Genomic DNA, 23,507 nt, shown 5'->3' on the forward strand with positions numbered 1-23,507 from the left:
AGCTAGTGATGTTCAATGTTATCACAATTTATTCTAATCTAAGAAAATTAGATAAGTTTCTCTTTTTTTCAGCCTAGTTCTGGAATTTGAAAGAAATTACCATCTATATATGGTAAGCTCAAGCTTCAGTATCTTCAGGTACATCAAGTTTATGACATGGCCTGTTTTGAGGTTCAATATCGAAATAATTTGAAGAGTGTAAAGCAGCTGTTTTCAATTTAATATAACAATAATAATAAATAAACAAGCACAATCAAAAAGTGGCCATCTTTCCCAAATTCTCAATTCCCATAATACCCTTATTAGATTTCTCTATTAGAGATTCAAAACAACGCTAAATTATATAAAACAGGATCCTAATATTGCTGAACTCTGAGTAGGAGTCCAAAGGGGAAATTCCCCTTAAGTTGAGAATTCGTTATGATATGCATAATAAGAGTCCCACATACTCCTCCAGAATCCAAATTCATAGTGAATTTTTGGTCACAACAAAACTTAAAGTTATGTAGATTAAGAATGTAATATACCAAAGAAATCTTAAACAATTCCATGAGGAAGGCATATTAGCACCTAAACCATGCTAAAATCCTTTCTAAAGTTGGTCTTACCAAGGATTCAAATCCTGGTGGGACATCTCGTGGGACAACGGGACAGGGTACCATCCCCATGTGTCATGACAGGACCATCACCCCACTGTCCCAACGTTCTGATCGGCGCGTCTTGGGACATCTCCTATACCAAGTGTTAGGATGGGGCGGGACAGTAACACGTCTTGTTCCATTCCATGGGAAAAATGGGACAACCCCGTCCCACGAAAAAGATAATCTAAAATCTTTAGTAGCAGTCGTGTGCATTATAAGTATTGCAACTACTAGTAGCAGTAGTAGTAGACTTGTACCAATACTACTAAAAATAACAACAACAACAACAACAACAATAACAACAACAACAACAACAACAACAACAATAACAACAACAACAACAACAACAACAATAATAGCAATACTGTAATAGTAATAATAATGATAACGATAAATATTTTTCATACTTGTTGAAAATGCAGGTCAGATGGGCCTGGTCGAAACATGATTGGGTTGACGCACAGCTGACTCTTAGCACCCCTTGTGGCTCCGACTGTTCCCAGATAATCAAGTATACAAGATTCAATATCATCCTCAGTGAAATCACCAACAATGCTAACCTGAAGAATATATCCCATTTCAGGGTAGAAGAAGCAAGCAAAATGAAACAAGGTAAGCACTCAGGCAAATGGTTACAAGTTCTAAGAATTAAGTCTGGATACATAACAGAAGTCATTGATTGACTTGTATCGTAAAAAGGAATCAGATGCATCTTCATTATTCACAAGCTTAGGTAAGTCCACAGACCTCCATATTGTCACCAACAAACTGATTCATCACAGCATCTCTAACCAATTGAAGTGTCAACTTTTGCAATGATTCTGGTGTCGGCTCAACAAATCTCTCATCCCCATTTAACATTGCTAGCATAAGTTTGTGAGCAGTTGAGCGCTCTAAACTTTTGGGAATGGAACGATAATGTGACAAATATAGCTGCCTTGCTCTATCAAAAGCATCTTCTAGCCATACGCTGTGCTGCAAGACAACGAGAAGTAAAAGCTTTAAATGCATCTTGTTATTAACTTACGAGAAACACAATATATGATTTCAGTTTTCAAGAACAAAAGAGTGCATCTCCATAGGTTAATGTTCAGTTCAAAAATATTCCAATTTTAAACAGTGGAAAGGTCCTGAGGGTAATAGATGCCATCAATGCATCACAAAACAAGGTTTTAAAGTACTTCTCGCTAAAAGCATAGTCACATGATTCATATTTAGAACATAGAATTAAATGGCAAGGAAAATGGACCAAAATTTGGAACTCAGCATAGACAATAGTGAAAAAAGTAAAAAACTGTGAAGAGAGAAAAACAAGAACTACATAAATATAAGGAAAACATATAGGTAGAGATCAAGAAACAATCTCTGGACATGAATTATGTTTAATTTAATCACAACATCCAATATATTTTTCCAAATAAGATGTGTTATTATTGGGAGACTGAAAAAATCGAGAACTTCAATTTATATACTATAAATAATGCAGAAAAAAATTCAACTAGCATTAGAAGGATATCCTACCTCAAGGACCATATGAAGAAGTTGGAAAGCAGCACGCATCCCATTGTCTCGTAAAGTAAACCGAAATTCCATAGAGATAAATTCCTCTGTGGACTCCAAAGAGCAGTTTATCAGATGATTCACACAGAAAAGCTCTACCTGGAAAACAGAAGTGCACATGAACTTCTCTTATTATGCACATAAAAAAAATGTCACTAAAGCAGTATCTCATCTAATTGGTGGCATGTTAATAAAATCGAAGCACTAAACATGTCATCCGTCTATGTACTCTCTGCTGTAGGGGCACTTATGTTAATTGGTCCATTCTCATGCAACTGAACCCTTATTTAGAGCCCAAAAGGATCATTTTAAGAAAGCCAACCATTAGTAAGGGTGTTCTCATTATTTTCTTATCTCATCATTATGCAGCCTATTTTCATTGGAAATGTCTTGAATCATCCTCCTAATATTTCATACATTAGATAAAATCATTAAAGATAAATAAAATGTCTTTCACAGTGCTCTCTTCTGTTTGTGTGTGTATCTCTGGAGGTGAGGCAGGGACTTATTCCTTTGTTACTACCACTTAAGTTTTCCAACTACACCTTTTTGATTTGGTTGATAATCGAAACTCAGTTGCCAAAACTTTCATCCATTATTCCAGTTTAACACATGCATCAAATCACATCATACGATCCACAGATGTGTCGTATTAGAAGCTGACTAGTCTATAACAAGTGTAAAAAGCTAGGGGCATTAAAGCTGAATGTCAATAGAGGCTCACACATGAATACTTTCTTTAGAAAATGTTTCTGTACAATATCCACCCAGTTAATAAGGTAAAGATAACATTGTTATGGTTATGAGGAAGAAAAAACCATCCCATTCACTGTGATCTCATGTTATTAACTGAAGCAACAGAGTAACTTATGGATGAAGACATATTTCCAGATGATTCACTTATGAGAAAATTGGCAAGCCTAAAAAGATGGGACACATCGAGACGTACAGCAATTCAAATGAAAATCCATTGCAGATGTTAAAGTTTGAAGGTGTGGTCAATTTGGTAACAGCAAATTATAAATAAAGTAATTCGTTATCATTTTGCATAGAGAACACGATACCTGTTCCCTGGAGAAGTTACCAACACAACCACCCTCACTTAGAGTTCGAACACCTACAACAACAGCTCCCTTCAATTGAGAAGTTTCAGTTGATCTTCCACCACCTACAATCAGTCGCATGACACCACACCTTGCTTCATTTTTTGTGATCTATCACCATGAAAAGTCATACAAATACAAGACATAGTCAGGCTACAGCCTACAAAACCCCAAGCAAAAAAAAAGATGTAATAATTACTAGGTCTACCATGGGGGTTTCTGGACTTTAGTGTTGGTAAAAAGAACGGAGCAATAGGAGAACATATGTAAGGTTAATTGTTCAAATATAAACAATGAAAAGAAGAGATCATACTTAGGAAAAACCTAAAATTGCAGGCCTCAGATAAAAATGTCATGTCCTGATGGATTTGTTAATATCCATAATAACTACCGACATAAAACAACTTAAATGACATCCTACAAGCAATCTTATGAAATGTATTGAAATCTTTGTAGAAGGCAAAACTTGTCATTCAGTTTTCAAAATTAATTGTGAAGCAGCCAAAAGTTTTAAGAAAAATATGTAGCTTCATAGATAGAGAACCAGAATGAAGAAGTGGGGAGAAAGTTGGCAAAGAAAGACAACACAAAACTCTAGTCTATATTTCACTATCAGTATGTGCTAAAAAAAACATGCAAATGTTGGCAAATCTTCAGAAACAATTCTGTTTTGCTTTTAATAGAGCGTGAGCCTCAGCATAATGTAATGTTGCTCTTTGCTGTCTCAGTATTGGACCCTACACCGGTACCATGATAGTACAATGTCGATACACTAGGTGCAGGGATTGGTTTTGTGTATCGAGACTTGGTCCACCCTCCATACTGAGTCTCGTTTTGGTAATGGTACAATAAGGAACCGTCCGATATAGGGTGGTACGCACCAATATGGCGAAACTTGGTTGCTTCATTATGACTCGAAAGTCATGAGTTCGAAACATAAAATTAGCCTCTCCACATGCGATGATAAGGCTGCAAACAACTGACCCCCCTCAAATCCTGCAATAGTAAGAACCTCATGCTTTGAACCGCCCTTTTTTAATTTTGTTTTGCTTTTAATAAGTGGATCTATTTCTTAGCTTACAATCATGTATGACTATGCATGTATGCTGGTTTGCGAAAATAGACAAGTTGGATTTTAAATATTTAGGGGCCTTCTCTTCCGAATCTCAGTCTCAAATCCTTGTTGGAAAAGGTTGTCCTCGTAACAGGATGGCTCTTATTTGTAGTGGCCCAACACATAATAACATTTTGCTAGACCTTAACTTCAATGAAGATATTTGATTTGCAACCTACCAAAGTATGATCATTTGAAATTAATTAATCTACAAGTTCACTTTGTGTAAACAAACCTCAAATCATCTGAAGAAGCTGGCGTGGAAGTGGATGCAAGTAGAGGTATGGGGGGAAATGGATCCCTCAAATAAATTTAAAATAAGGAACATTTAGGAAGCTTGTGTCTGAGCAAGTTCCCTTCCCTAAGAGGTTCTGAAGCATGTTAATCAAGAAAAAATTTGTGCTACCGGGCATAAATAAAAGACCGTACGAGACATCTTTCTCATAGCTAGTTAACTTTCCCCCACTCTCTCTCTCTCTTTTCCTCTCTCGTTCTCCCACTCCCCCGTTTGTTCCGCTGTGTCGGTACGAGCGCGGCGCGGGCCCATACCGAGCCGTCCTATCGGGAAGCCGATACGGGATTCGGCACTAGTTCCTCCGACCTTGCACCCTACCAAGGTTACTTGCCTCATCTTGACCCTCATTCAACCCAATGATTCAAATCCCGTGGACAAGGTTGTCCCAATTTTTTCATGGAACAAGACACAACGCTGTACCACCCTATCCAGACTCTTAGGATGGGGATGTCCAAGGACATGCCAAAACGGATGCTAGAACAAAGGTGGGACCAGGGTCGGCGGAACCGTCCCGAACCAAATGGTTCCGGCCGTTCCAAACCGTACCGGCAGCCCACCAGTACCGTTCTAGCAACGAAAATGAAAACTGTTGCCGGAGGAGAAGGAAAGAGGAAAAGAGAGAGCGAACGGGGGAGGGAGAGGGACGAAGGCCGATGGAGGGTCGGCTAAGGCCGGCACCGAGGCGAAAAGAGGAAGCCGCGGCCGTTCTCCTATTTTGTACGAAACAGGGATTGACCGCTTTTTTAATATTTTGATTTTTAAGTGAAGTCGGCAAATTGAAATAGAAAAACAGCTGCAGCTTTCCCTTTCTACGCCGACCTCCGCTGGCCTCCGCCGACCCTCCGCCGGCCTCCGCTGGCCTCCGTCGGCCCTCCGCCGGCCTCCGCCCCCGCTCCCTCTCTCTTCCTCTCGTTTTTCCTCTCCCCCACCTCTTCTACTGTGTCGATATGGGCCCGGCACGGCACAGCGTGTTTCCGTACTGACTCGTCCTGCCGAAGAACCGGTACGGTGCCCGATATTGGTTCCGCCGACGTTGGGTGGGACAGTACTGTCCCAACACTAAAGTCAGTGCCCCTTCCGACATCCCGCAAGACATCTCACCAGGACATGAATCCTAGATTCATCCAACTCTCACATGAAAATCTGTAAAATGTAAAATTGTTTCCTTTATTGTACTAGGTTTTCATAGCAATGCAGGATTGTTTGAGTACTCATTTCTTTTACTTGTTATTTATATTGTTTTCCTATTTCATATAGCTCTAGTGGAACTTATCATCCACATAACCAAATCATTCAATTAGTTATTCTTTTTTTTTTGCATATAATAACAAGGTACTCATTTTTTGTCCCCAAGTTTCAATCAACATTCCACTATTATTCTGTTCTCCTAATGTATATTTGTTTGGATCTTCATCTTATATTTTGGGCTTGAAAAGTAAACTCTACCACACCAATCTGAGCTTTCCCACCTCTCCCAACTCTTTCCATGCAAGGAAATCTAGGTTGCTCTCTGATAACATAACTTTGAAATACATAACCAATATGATAGGGGTCTCTACTCACAAATCATAGTTATTTTAGCCATGATCTAAACAATAAAAATGAAATAGTTCTAAAAACTTCATCAATATAATGCAAATGGAATTTAAGATGTAAAACAGTTACTTAGGAAATATTTCAAGCAAATGCACATTCCATGCTCTTTTTGGATCGAACAGACAACATTTTATTTCTTTTTTTTGATATCTCAAAGATGATGAATATAATTTTTAGGAATTCCAAAATTGAAAATTTTCGATTTTGAGGAGCAATAAGAGGTTCGATGTTAGTAACCCAATCCTTTCTTAGAAAATACATTGTATTGCCTTCATTGATAATAGTTAAAAATATAATGTTACAATTATGGATTTTTTAATACCTCTCCCCTGATAACTGCTTTTGGCTAAAGATCCCGACGGGATCAAGGTATTCCCTAAAAAGGAATTATGAATTATGCCTGACACTAACATAGACCATCAAGGTATTCCCTAAAAAGGACAATAAAAGCAAGGGGCCAAACCTTAACCCTATAAATGTCACTCCCTATACATGGCTTTTTCCAATAGCATATAGTAGAATGGATCATGTTGAGATGCCATTATAGAATAACACATCATCATTGAATGCCATTTACAATAAATTAAGTGCGACCAGAATAGCATATTATAAAGAGGAAATAGATCATAGGTGCATGGAATCAGTAGGAAAGATAAAAGTTCAAGACGTATATTTCTGAAAGAATTAAAGTGACTTATGGGGGTTGTGCGATAATGAACACCAAGAAGGTTTGATCATTAAAATGTAACTAAAAACAGGGATAATGTGCAGTCATAAGAGAATCAGATCTTGACTAAAATGTATGTGAAGGAAGAAACCTAAATAGGCATAGAAAAAAAAAAGTCAATCAACAGATCAAGGGTCAACACTTTCCCTCATTTTCCATTTTCTAATGAGCGAGCCGGGCTTAATAGATCAACCTCCAAGAGACAAGTAAAATATAAATTGATCCATTCAAGCAAAAATGTGCAGATTGCTTTTAATCCCAGGCCAAAGGTAATATCGTGCGTCTATAAGGCTATTTTACCATGAGAGAAGTATGGGAATATTCCATCAAATTCACTCTATGTGAAAAAAAAATGGCTCCACTGAGATGTAATTAGTAAATAGCAACAAGGGGAATTTATGACAGCTATTGCTTCACTGGAAAAATATGATTATTGCTTACTCCATTTACAACAGAACATTGCAAGAAGATAAACAGCAAACAGAAAGACCAATTGGAGTATATTAACAAACAAAGGGAGTAGATTTCTATAATGCAATAAAGCAAAATATATAAAAAGACTAGTATGCCATGGAGAACAAATCAGATGGATATGAATCTGGTAAAAGATGCCCATGTATACACATGACATGTCCATAAAGCACACTAACTCCAGGATTACCTTATAGTTTACGGGAATCCCATTTGAGAGGCGACATTGTGTGATGCCAGTTTCATTGTCAAATGCTTTTGTTGCATTTGTTTGCCGATTTAAAGGAACAAAGGATGGTTTATGTTGCAATGTCAACTCCTCCAACTGTGATGGAGTAATCAATTCTTTTGGCACCTCAAGCTGCAAAGTCAAACAAAATCAAGTAACTTAGCAACAAAATGTTAAAGAATTTCACAAAGCTCATGTGCTGGCAGATAACCTAATACCAGTAAAGTCATGTGCAGGTATTAAACTTATAAGGGATTTCTATATGTTTTTGTCAGCATAAGAATCTGTTTGATCAAGATTCGCAATCTTAGTACTAGACCCTATGCCAATACCATATTGGCAATCTTGGTGCTAGTCAATACAATATTGGCACAGTGAGCCCGATACTAAGGTTGATTCGGCATACTGACACTCAGTACACCCCCCATAGCGAGTACCAGTTCAGTAATGGCACGATACATTACACCTAGTACAGGGAGGTATGCACCCGTACTATGAACCATAGTTTGATGTTTTGTTCATTACTGAAGAGTTGCTTGAACAACCATTTAAAGCCAAGGGAATAGCATGGGATTCTGATTGATAGTAGACTATATAAATACTAAAATATCTTAATCATACATAGCTCCAAATAAGATATCGATGCAAAAAAAAGAAATGTAAAAAAGAGGCTAATAAAATTAAATGGAACACTCAAAAACATATGGTGGCTTATAGGAAATTGGCAGACTCAAATAGTTGTACACACTAGAAAACCTGTAGCACTATGTTATTAGAATCACAAACCATATCAGCAATCAAATTGTTTTCACAACATTCTATGCTTATCTACAAATATTGTTTAGTGGCATGTGAGCATTGCCATGTTCATTTTGACAAAAGAATTGCACTATATTTTTGGCATTATCCATCTCTGTATTAAGAACTATATATATGTTTATATATGTTTTTGTGTGTGTGTAGCTTTATCAATATGTTTGGGTTTTTTAAAAGCCGTTGGTTTTGCATTTCAGCTCTGAAGCTTGTCTAGGAAGAAAGAATTAAGATACTGCAAGTTGTTTCCATGTTTGGCTAGGCCGCTGGATGCAAGCACCTTGCCAAATGCCAGCACCTGACATGCACATGCGAAAAATACATTATTTTATTCCATTTATTTTGAACAATTTTAATTGCTTTGTACAAGGGTATAAAAATATTTTGAACAAAAAACATACAAATTAATTAATTTAGAGAAGTCTAGTATTTTAGCTTTCCTAGATAATTGTTTTAATTGTTCTTTGATGTGTCACTGCATAATTTCAGGAAGTCAATTATACAAACTGACATAAAAAACTATGTCTATCTATAAACATGTACTATAAGTTTTAAATTCAGGATTCTAATACATATAATTAGGCTTACATAATAGCAACATGGAATATACAAAAGAGGGAGAAAGTGCATTAGAGAAAATCCCCAAACTGTCCCAAGAAGAAACATGGCCATTGATGATAGTTAGGCATGGATATAAAATGGGGTAACAAGCCATCAGCATGAATTGTCATGTATCAGCCAGTAGCACACATATCAGCAAGAGTATGTTTTAAGTGCTAGCTTATGCCAGCTGACATGTATCATGCTTAGACGGTACAGGCACAAGGCACATGTGTACCAAGTGTTAGAAGTATGCCCTAAAAGCCAATTTGGCTGACGCATTATTATATTCTGAGATATAAATTTGTACTTGACCTAATTATGAATTTATTAAGTTGGGCATTCTTATCATTCATGTTCTTATGTGTCCATGAATTGCCTAAGGAATTAATAAGATGATGACGCATATTCTCAAGAGTTGAGAATTTGAGGCATGTGTCATTGGTGATTAATTCTTGAATTGCTCCTGATCGATGGATCATCACGAGGACGGTGATCGATCCGCTGAGATTAGTGCACAGATTGCTTTCTTTGATAGACAAGTCTTGAGTCCATAGTGTAGGGACACTGGAGCAATTATGCAAGTGCTTGTTAGAGAACAAGGGTACTGAGCGTGACCAAAGCAAGTAGTCACTTGGATGTCTATCCACTCGTCAGTGACTTACTTGATGTTGCAATAGTGTGACTGGTCCTTTGACCTGCGGTGCTTCGGCTATTCACAGTGAGGTTACTGTAGTTTGACTGCACGTATGCATGGTCTCTAGCCATATGGGTCCTTGTGGTGTAGATTGGCTGCAGTAGGTTCACTGTAGGAGTAGGGTATGCACCTCCATGGAATCTATCGACCTTGGTAGATAAGGAGTGATCCTATGTGATTTATAAGACTGAGTTCGTAAGACCTCGGCCGGGGCTGTATGAACAGTGGAAAAAGAGTTTTTCCCAAGGAATGCCGTACCGGCCGGTACGTACCGGTCTGATCCTTGACCGGTACCGGAAACAGATGAAAACCGGTATTTTTCGGTTTTCTTCTGTGAACCGGCCGGTACGGAGCCCGTACCGGCTGGTACCAGCCGGTACCGCTTGGTACCGGCCTCGTACACCGGTACGGTGTTTTTTTGGGGGGGGGGGGAACCACAGCGCCTCGCGCTGTGGTTTTTAAAACCACCGCGTGGCGCGTGGTTTCAAAAACCACGCGCCCCGCGTGGTTTCAAAAACCACGCGCCCCGCGTGGTTTCAAAAACCACGCGCCCCGCGTGGTTTCAAAAACCACGCGCCCCGCGTGGTTTCAAAAACCACGCGCGGTTTCAAAAACCACGCGCCACGCGTGGTTTCAAGGAAGAAGTGGCCCACGGGCCACTTCTTTCAAAAAAAAAAAGCCGGTTTTTTTTTTGTGGGAACCACAGCGCCACGCGCTGTGGTTTTTAAACCACCGCGTGGCGCGTGGTTTTAAGGAAGAAGTGGCCCACGGGCCACTTCTTTCAAATAAAAAAAACCAGGGTTTTTTTTTTTTTTGGAACCACAGCGCCACGCGCCCGCGCGTGGTTTTAAGGAAGAAGTGGCCCACAGGCCACTTCTTTCAAATAAAAAACAAGTGGCCGAGAGGCCACTTCTTTTCTGATGACAGCACCCTCGCTCGTTCGGTTATAAAAACCGAACGAGAGGCGTTGTTAATAAAAAATTCAGGAATGAGCCTCTGAAGAATAATCAGAGACGGAAAGATTTGAGAGATAGCCCACAAATTGAGGAGGAGGTCCTGCCCAAAAAATCCAGCGGAGACTATTTAAGGTGCGATTTTTTTGTCCTATGTTATTTCATTAATTTTGTTAATAATTTATTTTAAAAAATAATTTATAAATTACTTAAATAATAAGATAATGAAAAAATTTACTTTATTAGCTTAATTTTTTGATAAGTTGTCCTTTTATGATAGAAATGGAGCCATCAAGAAAAACGAACCCTGCAAAGCGTGATATTGGCTGGTCTTATGGGCGAAGACTTGGAAGTGAGGGGCAAAGACACCAGTTTCAATGCAAATTTTGCGACAAGGTTTTCAAGGGAGGAGGGGTAACCAGGTTGAAGCAACACTTAGCCGGAAATTCCGGTGAGGTTGCTACGTGCCCAAATTGTCCTAGCGAGATTCGTGTGCTGATGAGGCAGAATCTCGCTGAGGCTAAAGAAGCGAAGGAGATGGCTTCCAAGAAGAGGGCGGAGGTCGATCGCCAAGCGGCAGAGCCACCTTCTTATCACTCTAGGGAGCCAGAGGAGGTCGAGAATCTAGATGAGGAGGCAGATATTCAGGCGGCAATGCATGCAAGCCTGGATGATCAGTGGTAGCAGGAGGTGGCCGCCAGGCATAGGGCTCGATTTGGGCCCTCTGCATACGAGTCAGGCGGCGATTCTAGGAGCACTAGACAAGATCCAGAGTTCTTGAGGACAACTTCAGTCAGGGAGGGCGTCGGCAAAGAACGTGGCCGGATTGCATCTATGCTGGGTAGTTTTGGTAGCCGAAAGAAGTCATCTAGAGAAATTCCACAAGGAGCGACAATTTATGATGTAGATCCGCATGCTCTCCCCAGTAGAGATTCAAGGCAGCAGAGGGTAGACACAATGTGAATGAAGGATAAGAAGAAAACTATGTGGCGAGCTATTGGATCCTGGTTTCACTTCAGCCACATCCCAGCGAATGTGGCAGACAATACATACTACAGGTCTGACATTGCCGCCATACAAGCTGCCGGTCCCGGTGTAGCTCCTCCAGGCCCGAAGGACATATACGGTGAGCTTCTTAACAACAATAAGGAGGAGCTGGAGAATTGGATTGACTCCTACAAGAGCAAGTGGCCTATATATGGACTAACCATCATGTGCGATGGTTGGACCAGTCCGACCAGGCGGAGCATCATCAACTTCCTGACATACTGTGATGCTAAGACCTTCTTCCACAAGTCGATTGATGCTTCGGCTTATGTGCACAACACCTCGTACATGCTGAAACTTATGGAGGATGTGATTGATCTGGTAGGAGAGGAGAATGTCGTGCAGGTCGTCACTGATAATGGGCCGCAATATAAGGCTGTCGGGCAGGTCTTGATGGAGCGGCGGCCACATTTTCTGGACCCCATGTGCTGCACATTGTATCGATCTTATATTGATGGACATTGAAAAGATCTGTAGGGTGCAACAAACGGTGGAGACAGCCCAACGCATTACCAGGTATATTTATAACCATAACTGGGTCCTTTCATTGATGAGAAAGTATGCAGGGGGAGAGATTCTGAGACCAGGAGTCACACGGTTTGCTACCAACTTCATCGCACTTGATAGCATACTCGAGAAGAGAAGAGCCCTACGCCAGATGTTTGCCAGTTCCGAGTGGTATGATAGTAGATATTCTTATGCCGGCACTGAAGGGAGCAAGATAGAAGACTTGGTGACGAGACAGCCATTCTGGCAGCGGGCTACTACAATAGTCAAAGCTATCAAACCATTATATGAAGTGCTGCGGGCTGTAGATAGCAAGATCTATCCTCATATGGGGTTTTTGTATCACATGATGGTCAAGGCAAAGGATCAGATTATGGAGGCAGATTCAGCACATGGCCGGTCATACATCATCATTGAGCAACGGTGGGGAGCGCAAATGGGTACAGAATTACATCTAGCAGGTAAGCTAAGATATAATTATAGTGACAATTATAGTGATGGATATAATTATATAATTATGCTAAGATAGTCTCGTATATGTGCAGCATACTACCTAAACCTCCGGTTTCAGTACAGCATAGATGGAATTGGTATGGATGAAACACTTCTGGATGCTTTGCGTAATGTGATTTACAAGATGGAGGCAGATCCAGAAAAAGCGGCCCTATGTCTTGAAGAGGTAATTATGATTTAGTAATTACCAGCATGTGTAAGTATATCGGCATCTTCAATTATTAACATAGTTTTTTTATGCTTATTTTTCACAGAGCAAATTATTTAGAGAGGACAACTACAGTTTTGGCCGAGCGGCTGTCGTCAGCAAATACAATATGAATCCAGGTACGTGACACATCAGAAAAACATTCACCTGGTGTTACTTAGTTACTATTATGGAACTATCATATATATAATTTTCATAAATATTTTTGCAGCTGAATGGTGGGTGCATTTTGGCGGATCCGCGAGAAATCTAAAGCGGATAGCTATCCGGATCCTCTCCCAAACAGTCTCCTCTAGTAGATGTGAGCGCAATTGGTCCACCTTCGCCCTTATCCACAGCAAACAAAGAAACTGTTTGACGCAAAAGCGCCTCAACGACCTTGTTTATGTGCATTACAATTTGCGGTTGAGGCTAAAGTGCATCCAGGAGGAAATGGAGCTCAAGTATACAGATCCGATTTACGGGTCCTTCACCGCTGATGACGATGATCCACTACTCGGCTGGCTTGTAGGCCAGCAGCAGGAGCCCGAGCTTGACGAGCCAGGATCGCCTCCACGACCAGCTACCTTCATAGCCACCGAAGCTGGGGTCCAGAGCAATGGGCTGAGCGCAATATTCCACGCACTCCTAGAGCTGATCAGCCACAGGCACAGGGGAGCCAGACAGAGAGGGCTAGGAAAGAAAAACAAAGAATCCCAATGGAGAGTGTCGAGGAAGCGACTTGGACTAGCAGCGATGAAGGTTCTGGTGGTGATGGATCTTCTAGCCATGGAGGGAGCGGAGGACAGTATGGTACTCATGAGACACAGCCGGAGGGTGGTCTTTATTTCACTGGTGAGTCCCAATTTATGGGTGCTACACAGGATACGGACCACGGTCAACCACCTGATAGATTTCGTGAGGATATTATTGGATATAGAAGACGGGCTCCTCGAGGTCGTTCAGGAAGACAGGATACGACTGCAGATCCGACAACATACGGATACGGATTCTATTATCCACAGCCTCAGCCTGACGAATATGGATATGGTGCATTGGATTTTGCTTCCGCCATATTTGGATGGGCCCCTACACAATCAGAGGACACCTCTCAGAGCCAGAGCGTGAGCGAGAGATCCGACAGTTCTTATAACCTGGCGCGCGTTCCTTCTGATTGGGTTGATTTGCCTCCTCCTGATTATACTTATGATCTAGATATCTACGAGAGCCATCGGCACTCGTCCCGATTTTAGATATCCTAAAGTACTTTAAATGTATGTAAATGATTATATCTTAATTTGAAGATATTTTATGTGTATGATTTTATCATTTGGAACGGGAGGAAAACATAACATGCAATCATGCATCATATATGTTTCAAATTTCAACCCTAAATTTAAATATAAAAACATCAAAAATCATGAATAAAGCAATAAAAAAACATCAATTTTCACTTAATTTAAGATCCAACAGAGACAACATTTTAAAAAAAATGTCTGGCTCGCAGTACCGGCCGGTACGGTACCGGTCCGGACCGGTACCGGTCCGGACGGCCACCGGTACGCCGATCCGGACCGGTACGGCGTACCTTGGTTTTTCCACTCTCGAACTTAAGTCGAATAAATCTAGACATATGACAGACGACGGGGTTTGACGAGACCTCCGTTCTGTAGGGATCCACGATAAAAGGACTGTATCATACGATAACTGCACCTAGAGGTTCATCATTTTATTCTGCTGGGTAGCCACTACATACTGCTAGGTGTCACTGGTGGATGGTGAGACTCACGGAGACCATCTTGATGGTCGATGATCCCTGGTGAGTTGAGTTGGAATTGTTCCAACCCATTGAAAGAAGTTTTCAATGATATTGTGATAGAGATCACAATATATCTCACTACCAGACAGAATAGAACCTATGGGGTCACACACATTAGAGGTATTGACCAATCCGATGGTTGAATTGTGATTAGAAATCACAAATAATCAATTTGATTGATAATTGGTTAATCCACTAAGAGTTAGTGAGTTGAAGAAGGAATAATTGCAATAGGATTGCAAATTAATTTAATTGATTTAATTAATTGGACTTGATTATATTAAATACGAATCCTACTTGGAGTAGGATTCCTAGAGTCCTAATTGGATTAGAATTCCAAATTAAATTAAAGTCCTACTTGGAGTAGGATTTCTAAAGTCCTAATTAGATTAGGACTGAAATTAAATAAGTCCTAATTGGATTAGGATTTCTTAAGTTCCAATTAATTTTAATCCAATAAATTAAGATGACTCCTAATTGGATTAGGATTGAAGAGTTCAATCGAGTCATAATCTTAATAGGTCCTAATTAGATTAGGATGCCTATAATTAGGTCCATCTAATCCTCTTTAGAAGAGGATAAACCACCCAAAATTAAATGAGCCCATGCCCCTCATGAGATGAGGGCTTGGGCATGCGTGAAGAGAGGAAAAGAGGGAGGGGTACGCCCCTCCCCTTGGAAATACGTGGATGGAAAAAAAAAAGGGAGGGAGGGGCATGCGCCAGTCCTCTTGGAAAGGATAACCCTCCTCTTGGAAAGGATAAGCGTGAACTCCTAAAAATTAGGAGCTCACGCTTAGGGATAAAATAAGGAGGGCATGCGGCCCCCACCTGAAGTTTATCCAGGAAAGTACGTGAGGTTTTTCACCTCTCTCTTGCTTTGAGCCGCAAAAGAAAAAAACCTTCCTTTCAGCCGTCAAGACCTCCCTCTCCTCTCTTGGTGGCAGCAAGCAACACACAAAAAAAAAGAAAAAAAAAGGGTGGTGTTGGGCTTCTTCCTCTCATCCTTCTTCCACCAAAATAAAAAGGCAGCAAGGGTGTATTTCCTTTTTATTATTCCTCTCATCTTCTTCTTCCTCAAGAGAGAGCAATCAAGGTGTTGGTTGCTGCAAGGAGAAAGGATTTCAGCTATCAAAGTTTTCTCTGCAAGGGAGCTAGCACCCCGGGGAGATTCAAAGACTTAGATCGGTCCTCTACCTCGTGTGGATACCCGTAGAGTAGAGGTGATCACGGGCCTTCTGGCCCGCCCAGCCCGCCCAGCCCGGCCCGAAATTTTTCGGGCTTGGGCATTGAAAAAGGGCCCATTGGTCGGGCCTGGGCAGGAAAAGTGGCCCGACCAAAAAAATCGGGCCAGGCCTGGACACTTTTAAAAATGGTCCGGTTCGGCCCAGCCCGGCCCGGCTATAAAATCCTGTTATAATATATTAAAAATTTTTTTAAGAAACCCTACCCCTTTCCCTTCCCTTCCCTTCCCTTCCCTCGCTGAGAGCCGCCGCTGCACCCCCCCAACCCCCCCCCCCCCCCCGTCCCTCGCTGAGAGCCACCGCCGCCCCCGCCCCCCCTTTTCCCTCGCTGAGAGCCTGATAGCCGCTCCCCGTAGCCGCCGGTTTCCCTGTAGCCGTCGCCTCCTCTCGTGTCGTCGCCTCTTCAACGACCGACCGGCGGCTCTTCGCGTCCTTCTTCCCCGGACGGCAACCTCCGCGGCTCCGGTCACCGACTCATAGTCACCGGTAAGAGTTTTCTCCTCCTCCTCTTCGAGCTCGATCCCGGTAGATTTTGCCCAAGCCCGGAGAGAGAGAAAGAGAGAGAGAGGTATGGGGGGGGAGCGAGAGAGAGAGGAACTCGGAAGCAAATTCCGGATTCCGGAGCTTCGAGCCAGGATGGGGGGAGGGGGGGGAGAGAGAGAGAGAGAGGTGGGGGGGGAGAGGGAGGTGGCTACGAGTCTTCCCCCTTGATGGAAGGGAGCCTGGAGAGAAATTTGGGAAGTTGGGGACAGTGGTTTTGTTTTGGGTGGAGACGGGAGACAGAGAAAGAGGGAGGAGGGATTTGGTTGGCTTGAGCAATGTGATCTTTCATCCCTTCTCTTTTTTGGTTTTGGTCTTGGTTTTCCTTCCCTCACATTGCTCCAGTTCCAGCTGGGCCAGCAGGAAGAAAGATCGGGGGATTGGAGATGGACTTCTTGGAGGGTGGAGATTCTTTGAATTTTCTCCTCTCAGTTTCTTCTTCCCTGATAATATGGTTCGGTCATTTAGATATTCTACTAATAACTCTAACAATTGCTAATGTTTCAATTTTGTGTTTGTAGGTTTTGAGAGTTAGAAGATGCAAGGATGTTCTTCTACAGTTTTCTATTATGGAAGTGGCTTCAAAAAATTATGAACTTTTGAATGCACAAAGATGCAAGTTTGTTATAATGTTAATGGGACAATGTAATTTGTATTTTGTCTAAATATGTAATTGTCTAAGTTTGCAGTTTTTATTGTTGGGTTGTAATTTTCAGCTGGACAACAGTGTTTCATACATTTTATTTTCTTTCTATTGGCTTGAAGCTGCAAATTTTTTTTTTTTTAATATTTGTAGATATATCCAAATTCCAAAGTTTGAAACCACCACCAACACTATCTATTTAATTTGGAATCCTTAACATTAACCAATTAACCAATTTAGAGAGCCCAATAAGCTGTTGGGCCATTTTTGCCCATTTCTAGATTCCAAACAAAAAAAAAAAAATCGGGCCTGTCGGGTCGGGCCTATCGGGTCGGGCCTGTCGGGTCGGGCCTGGGACCAGATTTATAAGATTGGGTCGGGCCTGGACAAAAATTTAAGCCCGACAGTCGGGCCAGGCCGGGTCTGGGCATAGCCATCGGGCCTAATTTCTGCTGTAGAGCCCGGCCCGAGCCCGGCCCGACCCGAGGTTTGATCAGCTCTACCGTAGAGACCGGACGCGTGTGCGGCTTCAAGCGAACCTTTCAACAAATCCACGATCATCAGATTTGCGGTGTTCATCTACCCGCACAAGGTAAAGATCTGATCTTCCTAATCATGTAAAAAGTATTTAATCCTAATCTATCTACGAACGACGATTTTTGAAATATGTTCATGCGATGAACGGGATCTCGCGCATGCCTTTCCGCTGCGTTCAGAATTTTTCTGCAGCGTGCGAGGGATCCCAACACCAAGGTATCCTTCATTTTGCAAGTTATCAATCCATACCATTGAACCATGTTGGTTCCATATGGTTTGGCATGTTTCAGTGCTAACTGATACTAAGCCAAAAGTTTAAACCACTTCTGTTTTTGTCTATTTGTTTTGCTTCACCATTTGGTTGCCTTGGATAAGGGGTGGGAGATTGCTTGTTCACAGTGAACATGTGAATTAGCAAGTGAACAACTGAAACAAGCTTGACTGATAATGGGCGTTAAGTAAATATTCTAGAATAAAAGTAAACAAGGTATGAAGTACTTGTAGTGGACCTTGTACTGGTTTTTTGCCGGAATGAGATGGTAATAGACAAGGTTCGCCGTACCAACCGTACCGACGTATCGGTGCGGTTCGGTGCCGGTATCGAACCGAAAGTGCCACAGCACATGGTACTTAGCGCGTGGCTTTAGCCATGCGCTGTCTCCTGTGAAAAACACCTCGTACCGGTGCGAACCGGCTCAGTTCCCACCGATATGGGTATGTACCGATGCAAGTCGAGCCGGTTTGCACCGGTATGGGTATGTACCGGTGCGAATCGAGCCGTACTGGTGCCTGTCAGCACCGATACCGGTCGGTTCAGCAAACCATGGTGCTAGATATCAACACATGGTATAGGATTACATCCTGTACCGACACACTATGTACCAGTGCCAGAAACCTATTGGAATAGTACAATACCATTTGTATCATCCCATTCTACCAGTATTTGAAACATTACATGTAAAGAACTATCCCACATTTGAGTTCAATAAGTATAGCCTGAATTCATATTCCAACACAACAAGAAGGTCAACTTTCCAATGCAATAACAACTTCCAAAACATTGGGGTTGAGTAAAAATAAAAAATTGTGTGTTAGATTCCTCAAATTTTAAAAGCTCATAGATTTTGTTATACTCAAGTATTGTGAATAGCTAATATCTGGTAAAAAGAAAAAAAAATTACATCTTAAGACCTGTTTGGTGCTGTTGTTGTTTTTGTATTTTTGTTTCCCTATAAATCAGTGAAATACCACATGGAGATTGTTGGAGATAGCATTTACATGGAACTTCTGCCATTCCTTGCTTTCATTTCTACTTTTTTTGGAGCAATAAAACTTTGTTGCCAAAAGCTTTAGAGGTTTTGCAAACACCCTAAAAAATAGAAGTATCATAATACATACTTGTTCAGTCTAGTTCAATTTTCTTCTTGGATATTTTTAAAACCAAAACAGAAAACATAAGCAATACCAAATGGGCGCTTAGTCTCCAAAATTTTATCATCTCATATGACACTGGTTAGCGTAGAGCACTTGAACATGTATATGCCTTCTTCTTTTGATTAGTCTACAGAAATTTTTTCATCCAAGATTTTATGAATATTGCTGTCTATTTGTCAAAAATTCACATTAAAGTAGTGCTAATGCATTGTTAGATATCGTATTAGCTAAGTGACTGTGAACAATATTCAAAATGCACAAATAATTACATTTTCAGTTGTTCAACACTATGTAGTGGTTCAAAATATTCTTTTGTTAATTCGTGAAACAGATATAAACTGGAGGGGAAAAAAGTTTAGATATCAATTTCGGTGTTTGCAAAAAAAACAAACACACACACATTTCGTGTGATCCCGAGCCATGATGTTAAGTATGCTATACAGCGGTACATAAAATTATGACTGTAGAGAGGCCATACACACATGCCAATGTGGATGGCACTAAGGATGCACTGCAGTGCATACTGTACCACTATCCTGTCTGCAAATTATGTATTGCATGATACAGTATGATGAGAACTACCTCCCTCATCCTTGGTAAAAATATGAATTTATAGACTCATTTGTTTCATTTTATTTGGGTTATTTGTGCTGATGAGAACAGCACATAACTCATTATTTCCACATCATAAACTAATGGAGTATGACGTTCTGATTTAGAAACACTGAATGTATTAACGAACATTATAAGACACATCATGACAGTAAATCACATCATATAAACACCATATGGGAATCAAGCACTATGATGTGAAAACCATATCTATCAAACTATGGGATAATTTTATAATCTAGAGGCAATATTTAGCTCAATATTTTAGAACTATGTTAATGTTTTTAATCTAATTTATTACTTCACTTGCTTGATCAAATTAGAAAATACATTGGCGGTTAGGTAGTGCAAAACCTAAACTTGAATTGTATAGTTGTTTATAAATGGGGAAGTCATACTTCAGGTACAAAACAAAAGAAGCTATATGAAGCAAAGATTGAAAAATGAAGGTGCCAACCTGTACTGGTCACTGGCCAGTACAGTACTTACCATGGTACATGGGAGGTACAGAGTCAGCACACGATGACACCTGCTTGTTCGAATGAGTTAAAAAATAAAGGTCTACCAGGCAATACGGTGTTGAAACAGGGCTATAAAAATCAGCTTGGGGTGCTTTGGATCAGAAAGGTTGGTTTTCCTGCAGGATTATCCCAAGTACCACTTAAATGATAACATACACGAGGAGTATTGCAAGTGTACGAGAATTCGAAGAGTATTCATAAGCTATCAAATATGATGGGTCAAAAGGGGTGTACTACTAGGAGGAACTAAGATGGGGACTTGTAATTTCTTCTAACAAAATGTTCTGCTTGAGTATCTTAGTCAAGGTCACACTCATAACTAGCAGAAAGCTTACACACCACATCAAGAAATCTCAACAATGCCCATAATCTCTCTCTCTCTCGCGCGCGCGCGCGCGCATGTATCCCACAAACCCCCCTTGGACATCTTGAACCCTTTTTAGGTGCTAACTTTATTTTTCCAACTTGGTACCAGAATTATGCATAACATTCTGTCCATCTATTTTGTCTTCCCTATATTGTTATAAAACTAGCTATGCAATCAGGTAACGTTAATACACCACATCATATCTGACAAAATGATTGTAATTGCTTTAATTTTTCTACCAAAATTTACTCAAATGATGATTAATTTAATTTGAGAAGGTAGGGAGGACATAATTATTGACTGAATTCGGGATATTGTTGGAAACAGCCCTCAGCATTTGCAGCTCTCCAATGGTGATTATGAATAACTAGACAGTCTGATTGAAGAGAAAGACGAAAGCAAAAATAGAACTTTTCCCAAATCCTTCTACTATGTTGCTGCTAAGAATCTTATTCAGCTAAAATATTTTTAAAGGATTTAACTGGTTTGTTCATTGTTTTTTTTTTGTTCTTCCTTTTCTGTTATCTTTTCCCTGAACCAGAATCCTCGTAGTAATATAACTAGCTACACCCCAACCAACTAGAATAGGTGTTGCTGGTTATTATTTGAGGAAAGGACTCATGATGTGATAAGAATAGATTGTGCAGGAGTCTTGCTTTCAACAAAGATCCTACTTTAAAAATGACATGCTGTTTACGTTACATAGAGAATCCTATTAGTTTGTCTACAAAAAAGTGGGACTTTTTTCTTTTCCAAATCCTCCTTTTTTCACTAAGAACCTTTATTTATTTTTGTACTCAATCCAGTTATTTTAATGGATTTAACTAGTTTATTCATTATTTTTTTTTATTTTTTTCTGTTACGTTTTCCAGAACTAGAATTGTATTGGTGATAGGACTAGCCACATCCAACTATAGAATTTGTCTTGCTAGTTGTTATTTGAGGAAAGGATTCAGATGCGATAAGGATAGATTGTGCAGGAGTCCTGTTTCGAACAAAGATCCTACTTCAAAGACCACATACGCTGTTTACAGTTCACATAGAGAATCCTATAACTTTGTTTACAGATGATAGGGTATTATTTAATAAAAACAACCCCTTGACTGACAAACATGATGGCATGCTTAAATACAAGGATGATGGCCAGAACAGAGATAAGTAACATATAGAATCCCAAAAAGCCAAAGGTAAGATGAAACAGAGTAAACATCAAAATCATATGAGAAATGTACATAAAATTCATCAAATAACATACCTCTGGCTCAGCATGTATGGGTTCCTCTAAACCTGCTTTCATAGCATTAGTGATCTCGTGTGGATAGATCTTAAACTCAGTTTCTCCCACTCCATCCATATGCACTTTCTTTGGAACGCAGGCAACAATAGCAGCAGGAAGTGGTGCAGTAGGCTTTCCGAAGTCAGAAATGAATTCCAACACCTTTGCACCAGCTGCATTAACCTGCAACATAATTTCTCAACATATCATAAAACTGGTACAATTAAAAACACTGATAATAATAATCACCAAAGAAATTCTAGCACAGTAAAGCTAAATAACATATATGAAGCTGAGCATGGTGGACAAAATTTACTTCTTCAAGTGTAACCGTTTCAGCAACTGCTACCAAACTTTCATGTCCCTGTCTTTGATCCATAACAGTATGACCCAGAGCATCACTTTCCATGATAAAATCTAAGTTATCAACTGATGGGACACTATCAATCATTGCAGCCAATTGTTCACTATCTTTTATAAGTGCATCCATGTAGCGAGTTAATTCTCCCTTTGTTACACCAAACTCTTTAAGTCTTCGGACCTGCATCCAAAACATACTCAGAAGTCAGAACCAAGAAGGAACACTTCATATAATGACAAACTAATTTGAGCTCCAAAGTATTTCATTTATGCATGAGCATTTCTAAATGTGCGGTTCCAAAATCTTGAAAGTGAAAAATGTCCACCAGATACTACAGCCCTCATTCAAATTTTAGAGTAAGATAGCAGTTCAGGAGACAACATACAACCTCCAACACATGCAGCAAAAGAAAAAACATGAGACTAATATCTTACATGATGCTAGTAGAATTTTTCGCAAAAGAATTTAAGAGTATGCCAGCATTATGATCCAAAATAATTTTTCTGGCCAACTGAAATGTGTATATACTCTTTCAATAGAAATCCCAAGGTACAGACCTCATGAACTGCAATCTTAACAGCACTCTGCCAGTTCTTTGGTTCTGCTGTTACTGTAAGAGTGGTAACAGTGCATCCTTCTCTTCCCGAATCACTATGGTCCAGCTCAATAGACGTAAAAGGAGGATTTGAGCTCTGCAAAATACAAACATAAGAAAAGGGAAAAAACAGATATAGATTAACTGCAAATTTCAGCCCAAAAAAATTATATAGTAATATTATCAGCTTAAGCAACAAAAAACTAAAATATGAATTTGAACATTGATGAGTCTGAATAACAAGACGGTTTTTCCCCTCCAAGTTGACCACTGATAATGGTAGAGTACTTGCAAAAATCACCATTGAAGTGATATCCAGCCTATGTATCAAATAAGAATTATGGAGCTTCATATGAGCAGTAAGCATTTCAAAAGGAGTAAATTTCAAAAATTAACATTTTAACACCCACCTTCTACAACACTAATTAAAGATAAGTGAGCATCAAGTTATCCTGAGAATCACCATCTTTTGATAATTCTTGTTAGAACTTAGGAGAACTACATCA

General features: G+C 40.2%; 1 protein-coding gene across 8 annotated transcripts in view; it reads right to left on the minus strand.

Moving 5' to 3' along the window:
- Positions 1-23,507, minus strand: part of SPP (Insulinase (Peptidase family M16) family protein) — a 64,076-nt gene that overhangs the window by 12,741 nt on the left and 27,828 nt on the right. For all 8 annotated transcript variants that reach the window (XM_008783467.6, XM_088716271.2, XM_088716270.2 and 5 more), the window contains exons 10-17: positions 22,964-23,098; positions 22,362-22,586; positions 22,025-22,228; positions 7,698-7,868; positions 3,266-3,415; positions 2,163-2,300; positions 1,389-1,616; positions 1,049-1,201 (exon numbers count right to left, since the gene is read on the minus strand). In XM_008783467.6, the coding sequence (XP_008781689.3) occupies positions 1,049-1,201; positions 1,389-1,616; positions 2,163-2,300; positions 3,266-3,415; positions 7,698-7,868; positions 22,025-22,228; positions 22,362-22,586; positions 22,964-23,098 (1,404 nt within the window). The remainder of the gene's footprint in view (positions 1-1,048; positions 1,202-1,388; positions 1,617-2,162; positions 2,301-3,265; positions 3,416-7,697; positions 7,869-22,024; positions 22,229-22,361; positions 22,587-22,963; positions 23,099-23,507) is intronic.

The sequence above is a fragment of the Phoenix dactylifera genome, chromosome 2 (assembly GCF_051530095.1).
Source record: "Phoenix dactylifera cultivar Ajwa chromosome 2, Ajwa_hap1_PhDact_Kaust_v1.1, whole genome shotgun sequence".
NCBI lineage: Eukaryota > Viridiplantae > Streptophyta > Magnoliopsida > Arecales > Arecaceae > Phoenix > Phoenix dactylifera.